Source organism: Psittacula echo (genome assembly GCF_963264785.1).
Source record: "Psittacula echo genome assembly, chromosome: 10".
Taxonomy (NCBI): domain Eukaryota; kingdom Metazoa; phylum Chordata; class Aves; order Psittaciformes; family Psittacidae; genus Psittacula; species Psittacula echo.
The window spans coordinates 12,940,349-12,955,248 of record NC_137741.1 but is presented as its reverse complement, the minus strand read 5'-3'; the positions used below and the strand labels follow the sequence as shown (position 1 = coordinate 12,955,248).

The following is a 14,900-nucleotide window of genomic DNA, read 5'->3' as shown; positions in this document are numbered from 1 at the left end:
TCTACAGGAATGAAAGGAAATGGACAGTTTAGCTATAGGAAATGAAATCCATTGAGAGTGTTTCCTTTTCTTCTTGCCTATAACTCAAGCTCGGCCAGCTGGCATATTAATGTGAGGTTCTGGGACCTGATACTGTGATGTTATTTTAAGATTCTTTAGCACAGCCAGGAAACCTCACCAGACAATCCAAAAGTTAGTTTGAAATACTGTAGTGTAATTCAATACAATTTATGTATACTATAGCCTTTGTAATTTGGCAATAATGTTCTGTGGTATTTGTAATACAAGTATACTTACTTTGAATGACTTTTTTTTTATAAATTCTTAGTATAAAAACACAAATCCCCCCAAACTTTAATAATTAAGTGTCAATTTCACAGTACAAATGAAGAATGAAACTTTTAGAGTGGGCAGATGAATAAAACAAGTTAAACCATGTGTAGAACTTGTACTCTGACAGAACTAGAGCTACTGTCTGTCTAATGAGAAATCCTGAATGGCAGCATCAATAAATCCATAGCAGGCAAACAATCTGTCCTTCTCACACAGCCTCACAAAATCCTTGTACTAGTGCTGTACCACTCAGCAAAAGATAAAGTAGAATTAGCCCTTGAACAGACAAATTGATATTTACAATATCTCCGTATAAAGCAAAGTCTCCTATTCTGCACCACTGAAATGCTACAAATCTATAGGCAGTGGTGCCCAATATCAGCCTTTAATGTGTGCAATAATCAACCAAGATTAAATAGACATACAGATTAAAAGAGATTAAGTAAATACAATTTCTTGTTCCTTAGTAACTGACAATACCACACACAAACTTATCTGTCATACAAACCTAGAAGGGCAGGGATCCATGTTGCATTCTTTTAGCTTGGGCTTTGGTTTCTTATTTTCTGGATGGTAATGACAATAGTGGTCAGGAACAACACGCTTCAGACGAATATCCATGCATTCAGCTGAATTAAGCTGATATCCTAATGCAGGAGCAAAGTTAAATATTGGTAACAGCTACACATTAAAGCAGCCTTATTCCCTCCCCACCCCTCTCCATAAACGTGCTGCCCATTCACTATTAATTTCTTCTGCTACTCTTCTTTGGTTTACTTTTAAACAAGGAAACACTACACACGAACAAGCAGGACCAGATCTTCATTTAAAGCAATTCAGTATAACTATTATGTTAGCCTATCCTAATACTAGATGAGGCTTTGGCACATTATTCTAATAATATTCTAAGTATAAGAGTAAAAGCATATATATTTTTTTGTGATGCAGGAATACACATACTGGAACAGCTCACCTGTCACAGAGGCAACCCTAGAAAGTAATATGGTTCTACTACATGTTCCACAATTTATAACTGTATAACACGTATGTTAGAGAGCTATATTACACAGTCGTGCATGTTAAAAAAAAAAAAAAATACTTAAAATAAAGCCAGAGGAATTGAAGACGAGATCCAAAAACATTGCTAAGTTAAACTGGAGAAAACCAAGAAATAGTTTCAAGAACATTCCTAGTTGAAGAGCCAGCAAAAGAAAACTTGAAGTAACTACCTCGTGAAAAAAAAAAAAACAAAAAAAAGAAGTCTGTGAGAAGACTGGTTACAAGAAAGGATCTGAGTTTTATAAACCACTAAGTTGCTTTTTTGGCTAAGAAAAAAGACTCATTCAAAAGAGCTGACTTGGATTTAAACTGAGGAGAGGAGGAGGATGTTCTGGTATGTGCAAAGAAAAAAAGTTTGAAACCACAAGAATTAAAATCCAAACAGAGTCAATAAACTAACAGCACAAGTCCCAGTGTCTACTGAAAATGCTAAGTATCATATATCAATGGCTTTGCTTGTGTGTCTCTTGGCTGATTCAAAGTGTCATCATGCATGAGAAGGATAACCATGAAGAGGAACTAAGCAGTTCTAGTGCTGAAAGCATGTACATTCCAGTTCTTGTAAGTACTGAAAGGACCCAGAAGATACGCTACTTGCAAACAAGATAAACTTAATTTTCAGTCGTTCTTGCTCATTCAAGCTTGACAGTACTTTCTGAGATGCCCATCACGCTCCCCTTTCCAACACATGGAGATTACAGAATTAAATGTAGGAGAAGCATCCAAGTGAGGAATGGTGGTGCACTGATTCCAAGTCTTTGTTGTGAAGAACTTCTTCTTTTATTGCCAGTAAAATATGCCAAACAGACAATCTGGACACTAAATCTGCTTTAAGATAACAGGTTAAAGCCAGGCAGCTGCAATACAACTTCCCCGCATGCCTCAGTAATATGCCATTCTTTACTAATTTCATGGGCAAGCAAGTAGCTCAGTTTCTGTGCTTCCTCAGTTACTGACCTCCCTCAGGACTGCCATCAAGAGTGTCAAGCCCTGATTATAAAGGTCATTTTCATATTACAGACATGCAGCTACAAAGCAAAGCACTAAAAACCCTGGCTGATTTAAAAGAGATTGACATGTAGCTATAATTTTCAAACCTTAACACCAGTCTGCATAAGGCTGGATTTGAGCCAATAAACTTGAGGGTAGATATGTCCCTTGAGTTATCCAGTGTTTACCTGCAGTCCTCAAAAATAACTGTGATGCTTTACACTTCTTCCCCTGTCAGATGAGTTAGGAAAAAATTCATAAACAGTGTGGTGGAATCATCAGAGGACATGTATTGCCACTTACACTTTCAGCAAGAATCACACTTCATGAGGCCAAGTATCTTATAAGATACAGTAGTTTCCTGTGGGACTAGATATTACACACATATACTGTCTGCATTTCAGATTAAAGTGAGGTGCAAGTGGTCCATCAAAGGATCTCCAGGCTTCACTTGTGCTTTAAACATCTTTTACTCATGTCCCAAGTAACTATTTAAACCATATTCGCAGTCTCCAAAAAACCCACTACAACAGGATCACCAGTATCCCAGTCTGTTTTCCAGGTGACCTGGATAATGCTAGCAGAAGTGAAACAGCTATCTAAAATGTCAAGCATTCCTCCTGCCATGAGGTTACAGTTTTTGCAGAACCAGACATGACAAGCAGTGGGCTGGGCTGGATGAGCAGCAGCAGATTTGTGCTGCACTTCATCTAACCATTGTATAAACTGTAGTGTTTAAACCAGTAGATGCCATGGCACACTATGTGCTGCTCACCGTCAGGACTAAGTGTTTAAGATCAGAGAGTCAAAGGTATTAATAGTAGTTATTCTTTAAATTCTATTTACTTATACTGTCTCCCCTCCTGTCTACACTGTGGCCAGAAATACCTTCTTCCTCCATTTCTTGATTATCCTTATTTTAAAATCTCACCGTATTTCTTTGCTTACTTTTCTAAAATACCCTTTATGAATTGGCATTTTCCATTTTGAATGTAACATAAAGCCATAGATGAGCTTGGGTTTGAAGGGACCTTTAAAGATCATCTAGTTCCAAACACTCTGCCATGGGCAGGAATACCTTCCACTAGATCAGGCTGCTCAAAGTCCCATCCTGAACACTTCCAGGGATGGGGCAGCCACAACTTCTCTGGGCAACCTACTCAAAGTTCTTACTCAAATGATCATTCCTTATGGAAGAACATGACTTCCAGTAATATAAGGTATAAGAAATCCTATGCACATGCTAACTTAATCAACCATCTTAGGTGCTACTCTTTCATTTATTTCCCTGAAGAACCACTGGTGTGCAAAGAAACACAAAAATCTAACCAATAAAAATGCAGAACAAAGGCTGTCAATCTGTCACTTTTGATCTTCAGACTTAAACACTCATGAAGAACTGGCATTACTTACCTCCTCCACATGTCACTGTGCAAGGGAAGAACTCTGTTTGTCTCCACTGATGACTGATGGGTTGATAGAAGAAGAACTGAACCACACTATCTTTCGATCCAGAGTACCTGGTCTGAGAAATTTCCATTACAACACGTGTGTATACTGTACTGCCCCATGTAATCTCAAAACATAATTTGTATATAATAGCAGTGCAATGAGTAGTATGATAACAGGCATAAAACCTCTAGAAAGTCGGCAGTGACAATTAAATTTAAGTTTCCAATAGCCAAACACTTGTATGTTGCTTTGCTTTACAAATTATTCAAGATTATCTTGAATGGGACTTTGATCATCTAACTTTGATTGCCAGAGTTCCTAACTGTATTCTTCTGTCTTATCTCTTTCTTAGCAAAACTTTTAGAATTTGCTGGAGAGGGGAGTCTATAATTGATCCAAGCACACCAATTCAGACTCAGGCAAGTCTAACTGCATCTGTGATTTTGGTGATGCACAATGAAAACTACTGAAAGTCAATTTCTACAGCATGACAAATAAAGCTAAGTGGTGTGGCCATACTGAAACACTTGTCATTTCCAGTAGAAAACTGTATGACTATCCTCTTTGGCAGACAAATCTTGATTTTTTTTTCTACATACAAATATCTGTGTGTATGATGCAAGCCATTGGTGTGTGGTCTGGTTAGAAGAGAAACTTAGATTAGAAATGGTCAGTAGCTGGATTAGCTAGTTGATTCTAGGGTGCTGCATGGAAGCGATTCTCAGATTCAGTAGGTGGCAGTCTTCAATTGGATTAACACTAATCCACTGCACAGGATAACACTGATACTTTCCCAGTAATTAAAACAAAACTCCTGGTCATTTTTACCACTGTTGTACTTTCTGCCAGAGAAAAGACATTAACCTGGTAACATTTTAATTTGTTTGGATATACTTAGTATAAATTACCTCTGGACCGTAATTAGGATTCCTTATTTGCTAGTTGAAAGATTTTATTGTACTGACAAGCTGATGGAGCCACCTACTCTGTTCCACATACTTTGCAGTATCTTTGTAGATTTGTACATACACACATCCCACCTTGATAATGAAATCTGCTCCAAGAGGTCCCTGGATCTTTATGATTTCCCTGTCTGTACTCTTCTGAAATTCAACAGTTGTATTTTCTATGATAAATGTTCCAGGAGCATCAAAACTGTGCTCTCCCTTGTCTCCTTGCAGTGTCTTCGACTCTATAACTAAAGAAGAAACATGCAATTAGTAAACTTAAACAGGATATTTTTTATTTTCAAGGAAATCAGAAAATAATATTTACAGCTTTGTCTTGCAAGTAACAGTTATATGTGTGCATTAAAAAACCATGCAGAATATCTGTAAGAGTATTCGCTGCTTCAGATTATGGGCTATTATACAATTGCAGGACATCTCAGCAGAGGAATAACTGCCTGAATACACTATTCTTTCATACCAGAAACACTTCTGAGACAGTTTTTCCTATACCAAGTGCTCTATATATTTATAAAGCAATAGATTCAGCAGGACGAGCTGCGAGAAACTCAAACCAGATAGGATCAATACACAGAAAAAAAAACTTCCATGCAGCTCAAAAGCCTAGCAACTCCAGCAGTCTCCAGAGAAGCCTGAATGGTGTCAAACTCACCAAACACTCACCTCAGTACCTGTATCACTTTACCCATTCCAGATGTCATTAACTCAACTTTGAATATTCCCCCTGTGAGGCAAAAGCACGGCCAGGAGGCGGGTAGCTGCAGTGCTGCTGGAGGGATGTCCCTTTCTCAGAACAGGTGGTGATGAAAACCCGTTTGAGCTGCTCTGCACTCCTTGGAAACACATTAAACTAACAGCCCACAACCTCCAGAAGACAGAGGAAGCATTTTTAGGATTGAGTCACTTCCAGCAAACTAACTGAGCTATGCGTGCACAAAGCTAAAGGAAGATATTCATAACAAAGGTAGAATTTTAGGCTCTGCATAATGCTGCACATAGGCACAGCAAGATGCATGAGCTGAAACACACTGATCTGGTTATAATCAGAAGACTGCATAAGGCAGGTATGAATCTCAGATGAGCTCAAGGCTAGCTAAAAGGAACCTTTTGATGAGCTATAAATACCCTCTTTCTCCAACTATCTTTCCTTTTTTGGTACTTTAAACAGAGTTACCTAATTCAGGCTAGAAAATTTAGGTTAAGAGCATCTAGGTTTACCTGCACAGAAAACATATTCTGAATGCTTCAATCCATCATTACTGTTTTCTTCCTTAAGGATTTTTAAATAAAAATGCATTCTGGAGCATCCCCAACAGAGTGAAGAAATTCTAGAAGAAATCAATTTCCTTTAAAAGGTACCAATATTATCTCAAGTTTCTAAGCATTCGGTTCCACTATGTTCAAAGGCATAATAAAGGTCACAGGCATGGCTGGAAGGAAGTTTAAGCAAGGATGTTTCTAGAAAAATTACTTTAAGTTAATCATAAGGTAAGAATTTAACAGTGAATCAAATGTACTTTGTCAAAGACAAAAAATAAGTCTCTAGGAACCCCACTGTCCAATGTATTTCCATTAAGAACAAACCGATGTAAACAAATTCCAGAAAAATCAACAGTATTTAGACAATTACTACATATTTTTGTTTGTCACTTATCGACGTTTTCTTTCCTGACTGCATTACAAAATAACCTTTTAAATATCTGAACTCGGCATTCTTGGATTAAGCTTCTGCAAGTCTTGACCCCAAACTTACACTGCTTAACAGAAAGTATTAATGCATGGTATTTTGTTATTTTGTTGAATAAAAGTCAAATCCACAAGTCTCAAGTACTTCCAACTCCACATAAAGTAAGTAGGATCCTCAGGGGTAGAGGAACCCTTTGAAACTAGCATTTAAAATTGCAAAGCAAGATATCCAGCTGTTGCAAGAAGTTAAAGATGTTAATTTGGTGGCCTGAGCTGCATTACTTTGCAGTCTTTATGCTATTTTAGTTCATTAAAAAATAACTTTTATATGTTTCTAAGCACAAACCAGGAATACTGTTCAGCAACCAATCACACGATAACTCACTGAGAGCTGATACACATTTACGTTAGTGCTACGCTAAATTTTAATCCAAAGCATGTGTTTATCTGCAAGGTCCAGCTCTAGAGGGATGGTCTGTATCTCTGGAGGTCATGTCAGTGAAGCTTAGAGCAGCTGCTCAGCTTTCTCCAGAAGTGTGTCACACAGGGAGATGAAGAGCTATTCCACAGCACAACAGATAACCTCTCATGCAATGTATTCCTGCTCAGTAGTATCTAGTGTTTGTCATTACAGGCTTTTAAAACAGAGTGAAACCAAGCATGTAGTGTAACACATGCATAACAGAATAATTCTTATTAGGGAATAGTTCCCTCCCCAAAAAACTACTTTATTGATATCAGAGCAGTAACTGGAAACAAGGGTTTCACCAACTGGCTTATAGGCAAGGTTTAGAAAAGGACTGACCAAACATTTATTTGTTCTGCAGGGTCCTGTAATCTTGGAAAGGTGGGAAGTTTGACTTCAGGAGTAAGCTTCTCCCCCTAAGTTTCCTTGTGGGATCTTTAGGACTCAAGATATACAGAGATAAGGACAGGGAATTCTCTCGAGTGCTCACCTATTTCTGTGCCTAACAATACAATCACTGGTGCCAAAGACCTATAACTGTCGCCTGTGTGTTATTTCCATCACCTTGATACAGGATATTTTCCCCATGGAAATGTCTTGCCCAGTTGTAGATGAAAGACATAGCACAAAAGCCTCCTAGGCAGGCAGGAGTAGGGCAGCATGGCATGGGGAACTCACTGCAGATACCTCACTGTGTACAGAGGTGCATGGAAGAATTCCCAGGGCAATAGCTGCTGCTCCCAGTGCAAGAAGGAGCAAATCATGTTGCTAACCAGAAGCTCACTCTTTCCTATGTGATTCATTTGTAGATAGAACTTTACAGGGGCTCAAAATACATCTTTTCTAAATGCAAGCAACACTGTCTTCCTTGAAAGACAAAGCAGTGCACAGATGTACAACTAAACACTGTCAAGTAACACAAACCACTGCAAGCAGCGCAGATATTGACAAAAAGGGAAAAAAGTTTTAGTTCCTTTTGGTGAAGCTAACCATGAGTTCATGAACTCAGTTATCTAGCATTAGCCACTTGTAAAAATATTAGCTTCTGGTTTTCCTGTTTCTTCTGCTGGAGGATTAATTTCAGGGAACTTTCAGTCTTTCTTTTGATTCTAATGCTCTTAAAACAACTGCTAGAAAAGCTGTAATATAGTCCAAATCAAAACCAAAACCAACACAATGAAACATTTTTGTACTCATTACTTGCTTATTTCCCACCAAATCACTCACAAAACCCAAGCAGAAAGAGGTACAAGAGGGATCTATATGTAAAAAAACCCCGGAGTAGTGCCTTTGCTCTCTGATAAATCTGTTGCCTCTCTTAGGGTGCCTGTATACACAAACAAAATACTTAGTCTTACCAGCTACAAACAAATGCAGTCTTTCCTAAAACACTAAGCTGCTGATTGTAAAACAATGTTCAGAGCATTTATTTGTTTCAAATCTGTTATGTGCTACATCTCCAACCACATTTCCATTTTTGATTAATCCAGCAGCTGTGTTTTCCTGGAACAAGTGCAGATCATAAAGCCCAGGATGAAGCACAAAAGAATACAAGATAAAGGGAAAAGTGCCAGACACTCCATCATGCTCTTCGAGCGTTTGAGCTGCTGACTTTACTTGAAGAGCAAACATATACTGGCAACAGGAGGCAGTATAAAACTCTACAAGAAGTAGTGCGTGGTCCACCTGTTAAATTCAACTCCTTCCAAGCCAGGAAGAAAGTCTCTGATAAATGGAGCCTGTAGTTAGAGATGACTTGACTATTTTTTAAATTCTGCCTTTAATTACGCCAGCCCATCCACACAGAACTCAATGAAGCTGCAGAAAAAAGATCACTTGGTATTTTTTGTTAAGTGATAAACATCCACAAACATACGTACAGTCGGAAAGCCAGACAAGCAAATTTCCCTGAAACACATCCTCTAGAACATCAGTTCTTGAAGATCTGTCTTCAATGAAGCTAGAAACTATTTCCACCTCCCTCTGCACAGCAGCTCTCACTTGTTTTTCACCTCTGCATTTTTAGTTTTAAATTTTAGGTAACAAATGTCTAAATCCTCCCAGATTTGCAAACAGATGTGCTGGGGGAAGTGGTTAAAGGAACATTTCACAATTCTCGTCCAGCAAGAGAACTAGCTAACAAAGGTAATGCCAAGCCACAGCTTCTTGATGGAACCACCCTGGGTAGGAAGCCAGGAGCACTCTGTACTTAGTTACAGAGCTGCTGCTGCATTCCTCAGGAGCTTTCCAGAAATCCCCCAGGAGCCACTGAATCTAGTTCTTTTTCCTTACATAAAGCTAAATCAACAACTTCCTTCTGCAGAACTACTTAAAAAGACCAAGAGTCCTGACCTGAACTGGTCAGGATCACTCATTCATATACCCCTTGCAACAGTTTTACATTAATATTATTTACTTCAAGATAAGTTCAGCTTTGGACATTGTTGATATCAGTGTCATAAGTTACTATCCTTCTGGAGCTTCTCTAAAATGAAAGTCTTCAAAATCTTCTTTGAAAGAAAATAACTGTACATTCAAAGTAAACAAATAGATAAGCAATTTTCAAATAAAATGTATTTCTGTCTTCTATTTACATACCTCCTACCAGTAGAAGTGCTTTTTATTTCTATGATTCAGACTAAGTCTTCCACTTCTACTGGTAAAAAATTGCTCAAAATGTTAAGGAATGGTGCATTTCATTGCTTGCTATGGCAGTGCCACTTATCATTGAAAAGATTAGGTCTTTATGTAAAGTAGGCCTATAGCTAAAGAAATTACTACAGATACTATCATCAGCCTTATAAAAAATATTAGGAAACAAATGTCTGAGAGAAGAGCACTGTTGCCCACAGATGGTATGTAATGACCAAAAGTATTACATGGAAACAGGATTTGTGTGGTTTATTTTATGTAAAAAATACCTTACCTCATTTTTACCTAGACTGCTTTTCCTGGAACTCTGCTCACTGACCAAGTGTGACTTCAACAGGACTATTTATGCTATCTCAGACTCTTCAACAGAAATCTGGTGCTGGGTTATACAATTGCTATCAATCCCACACACAGCCTTTGAAAGTAATTTTCATGTAATTGTTTGCGTGTAGTTTAAGAGTGTACTGTATTTTAGATGTCTTATAGACATGTTAAGAATTACTTGGTTTAAATAAATTTAGACACCACCAGTATGTGCACTATTTCTTTTTACTAAGTGGACTTCCAGTGTTCTCTAGGACTATCTACAGAATGGATGTTAAAGATGGGAAGAGCAATCAAGGTCACTATGTGTTCCCAAAGTTTGCATGAGTTCAGATACAAGGTTCTGTTTTTACCTTCTGTCTATGAATAAATACATAAAACAGCTCAGTCATACCAAGGTGTGCTGGTCCTTTCAGGGTAATTCTCACACTGCGACTCCCATGTGGTACAGCAATCACAGTTTCTTCCCCTAGGAAAATTGAAGAACTGTTTTAGAAGTTATCTTGCATCAGGGAATTTGCACATCACATAACTTGATGGAAAACTGTCAAATGTGTCTAAGAAAATATTTAACAGGTTTCACAATTTTTCTATTAAAAATAATCATATGTTCTTTTATTAAGTACAGTATATTGAGTCTGTTTGCTAGGCCATACAACTATTAAGAGCTACGAATGGACTTGTAAATCTTTCTTGCTATTGGAAAATTATTTGCTATTAACAAAAACAACTGAAATGTCAGTAGTGTATTAGGAACATATTTACACTCTGTTGTTCTAGTTTTATTTCCTAATCACTGAATTGACATAAGGAATCTGCTAAGTAGTACTTCCCCCTTACAAAAATCTGCAGCTGTTCAGTTTCATTTTGCCCACACCTCATTTCCTGCTGCAGGTCACAACTTTAATAAGTGGCAGGACTTACAGGAAATAAATCATCTACTTAACACTAACCCTTAACCAATTACAGACCACTTAAGAGCAAATATATTTTAGCTATAATGTATATGTTGTAACAGAGTGTCTGCATCTAACTTACAATATAAGATCATTCCTTCCAGTAAGAGCCTCAATTTAAAATTAACTATAAAACAAACCAGTGCTGAATAAGACATGTCAATACAAAACAGCTTTTGGCTGCCTGAATGGTCTCTTCATATACAAATGTTCAACACACTTACTTCAGTGTATTTTACAAAGGCAGAAAGTTATTACTTTCCATTTCAACTGTAGGAAATCTGTGATTTGCCCAAGCAAACTGAGTTAACACACAAATCAACAGACCAGAGTCTTTCATGCCAGCAAGAGCAGTGCTCTCAGAAAAGGGTATGCACAGTGCACAACAGTGGTATCCACAAAAGAACAAGAGAAGTGTCCAAACAACGAAATGCCAACTTGCTGTCTCTCATTTCCAGCTGCAAATCTTTGAGGCAAGACCTGTAAACACAGGCGCATTGCAGATACACCCCACAGAGGGTACCCTGTTCAGTGACAGCATTAACACACATCTAGGGGCTGGTGTAGAAGAACTTCAGTTTTGCAAATTCAAAAAGTAATGTGAGTTGAAGGTCAGTGATGCATTGGCTCCAGAACTACTCACACAATATTTAAAGAAAGAATATTTGAGTTTAGTTTTAACTAAAAATTAGTTGAAGAATGTTTCTTTCCACTTTAAACCAGACCCTTTTATAGTAGATGCTAAATTATCAGCTTCTGGTTTACATCTCCTTAGCATAAGTATGAAATCCTGCCAAATGTTCAGGATACTTCAAGCAAATGCTGCAATTATTTTCTCTGAAATAAACACCTTCTCATGTTACAGTTTTTATATCGCCAATTTCTAGGAAAGACATTTAAATATAACAATTTATTTTGGATGTAATAAAATATGATCTTTATTAATTTCATACTTGGGTATTCCACCAGAGTGAAAAATACTACAGTAAGAACAATAACACAGCTATGGAGCCCTGGAAAAACCATTAACTACTGAACAACTTAATATCTTTTTGCATCTTGGTTTTTCATCAGCCGAATTGCTAAAGATAGCCAGAAGGTAGAGGATGTGTGTATCTTTAAAGTAAGGAAATAACTACTGAATTCATGTGCTCTACAGTATTTGAGAGAAAGCAGGTTTGAGGGGCCCATCTGTCCCTACTTGGTCAGGAATTGTATCCTGTCTTGACAACCAACCGGCAGTTACAGCACAAAACCTCAAATAAGAGTCTGCTTATGACCAGCTCTGAATAAAGCAACTGCTGTTTTGAAGTGGAACCAAGGGCACTCCGTGCTGAACGGACGAGGCTGGGATTTGCAGATGTGCAGAGATGTGTAGGACTGCTCCTCTTGAGAACAACCAGGGTCATTCTGCTTTGCTTCCTCCACCTCCTTACAGCAAGCTCCGCTCGCCTCAGCAGGCCTTGTTGATCCCTTTTCAGAATGCTTCACATTCCTTTAATAATACTACAGACATTCCACCCTCACCGAAGCACTCTCTGATATGGTCCAAAAGTCTCACGGGGGTGCTAAATTTGGTGTTCCTCTGCGGCAGAGACAATATTACCAGAAAGTATTTTATTTGCATTAGAGGAGATGACTAAGTTCACCACCACAGCAATGTTCAACCTTTGCACCCCCACAGACCTGTCAAGAAGTCTGAAAGCAAACAAAAGATTCTTGTAACCTAACTGAGATAATTATGACCTTGCTCTATCCTTCCATGAGATGAAATGAATTATAGGAAAAAATGAAAGTGAGATTTTTGGAATTATGAACTGAGATGGAGAATTGGAAGAAAATGGGGCAGAGTGACCTAAGGGACTCCACCTTCTCCTGAAGATAGCTTTAAATTCCTATGAAACAGTAGTTACGATTGTCCAGGTCTGGCTCCAAAACTATATATTCCAGAGGCCTCTGATTCTCAGTTGAAGCACATAATTCATATTCTTAAAGGAGCACAAGGTCCTGTAAACCCATTTTAAAATGGCTATGTTGTACATTTCCCATTAAATCAGTAGGATCTACACTGTTAAAAGCAGTGAACTCTTATGAAAACAAAAGGGTAAATTGCTATTCTGAAACCTATACTTAGAATTTCCAATTATCTTCCCCCACCTTATACTATTTATGTATCTTTGGAAGTTAAGTGCAACCTTTGTCTAAAGCTGAAAAAAATAATCCCCAAATCATCTGGAATATGCAGAAACACTAGACCTTAAAATACATTTGGAGAGTCATAAATCTCACCTGAAAAAACTGAGAAACAGGTAAGATATTGTCTCTTTATTCTAACACTGCTTTCACTGTACGGATTCCTGAGGGCATGTGGTTCATCTTTCTCCAGCACCTGCTTGAAATGGGCTTCCTGTTCTTACATAGGGACTCTCTCAGCAAACAAGTGTACACACACTACACAAAGCACTTGCAGATTAAGCTCCTGGATTGCTTTTACTCTAGATGGCAAGATTTGATCCTGTTTCTATGGTGTTAATGTGGATTTAGATTTTGGATTTCAACGAGAGGAAGATCAGACTCCCTGCTATGGTAAGACTGGGAGCTAATCCCCAGGATCAAAATAAAAGAGCCACATTCCTGAGTTCAATCCAATTCAGCAGGTTTTATTTATTTTTCCATGTGGGCCATGGTGGACCCATTTACGGTTTCACATATGGGCCAGTTGGGATTTTTCCCCTCTCTCCTCTTACAGCAGGGCAGAAGGTTTATTTCAGGCCTATAAAAACTGTTTCTTTCCATGTATTTGCTCAGCACTTATCTGCTGGTCCTTCAGTTCTGGTTGAAGACCTATGTGCTCTCAAAATACAAAGAACAATAGTCCAGGAACAACTATCAGCACAAGGGAAACAAAAAAGCTCAAAATGCTTGGAGTCTTACTGGGGTGACTTCCACCATCCACTCTAACATTAGGTATAATTTCAGAGGCCATTTGTGTGGGGTATGTGCTGACCTGCCTCATAAGAAGAATCTGAGCAAAGCAATATACACAATCTTTAAGAGACACCTGAACCAGATCAGTGAGGGCTACCAAAAGCAGCAATTATATATCTTGTCCCTAAAAGCCACATTGCAAAAATCTGTATAGGCACATCCTTTCTGGGGGAGTCTCACACTCTCCCAATTCTCTGGACTTTTGTCCCTCTTGTCCACTGATTTTACCACTCAAGGCTGTCTCTTCATCTGAGAGTGCCACTTCTTTGCCCTGCTGGGTGTTTCTAAGGTGTGGTAACCTGCTTGAGGCAGTGTGAACACAACTCATTTTGGTTACATACTTCTACTTCTGGACACCTCTTCTAAAATTTGTTTGCACTGGAGAAAATGTTCAAAGACACACAGTAAGCAGCCTTTCAAGTAAATGCATCTCAAGGAAGTGTAGTGTGAAATAAATAATGAAATAGACAATGTTCTTACACAGTAGTATCTCCAAGTAAGATGAGAGATCAGGAAAGTAAGGAAGAAGACTTCACGCTACCAATAACGTTTCCAAGTAAAGCAACCAAACTAAACAATTTGTAAACTGAAATAGCTGGTGCTGAAGAACCAGCATTCACACTACACACACCGCAGGTGCTTCACCTTGGAGCAACTCTAGTCTGATCCCATGGATTACATATTCAGTAGCTGCTGGAGAACATTAGGTGCTTTTCTGGGGCACACCTTCCAGTTCAGTTTCATCCAACAAAAATCCAGTTTATGTTCCCGGAGACCACTCCATGATGTGAATGAACTATGAGCAGTATGTTAGGACCATGATGAAATTTGCTTCAAAAAACATACTCCAAACTGAAATGCTAAAGTATTGGCATTCTATTCCTCCCCACACACAGTTTTCCTGCCAAACCAGTCCCAATTCCCTCTCCTGGCTCTACATACCGTCAATTTTTCTCCTCCTCTCCAAGTGTTTTTCACTCCATCTCCCACTCCAGATTCCTTATCTAATCTCAGTCTTCCGCTCTT

General features: G+C 38.4%; 1 protein-coding gene across 1 annotated transcript in view; it reads right to left on the bottom strand.

The window, feature by feature from the left end:
• Window positions 1–14,900, bottom strand: part of ADAMTSL3 (ADAMTS like 3) — a gene marked incomplete at both ends in the record, with an annotated part of 180,023 nt that overhangs the window by 55,519 nt on the left and 109,604 nt on the right. Inside the window, 5 exons of the mRNA XM_080626663.1 lie at window positions 842–980; window positions 3,796–3,907; window positions 4,875–5,032; window positions 10,325–10,399; window positions 10,969–11,013. Of these exons, the coding sequence (XP_080482789.1) occupies window positions 842–980; window positions 3,796–3,907; window positions 4,875–5,032; window positions 10,325–10,399; window positions 10,969–11,013 (529 nt within the window). The remainder of the gene's footprint in view (window positions 1–841; window positions 981–3,795; window positions 3,908–4,874; window positions 5,033–10,324; window positions 10,400–10,968; window positions 11,014–14,900) is intronic.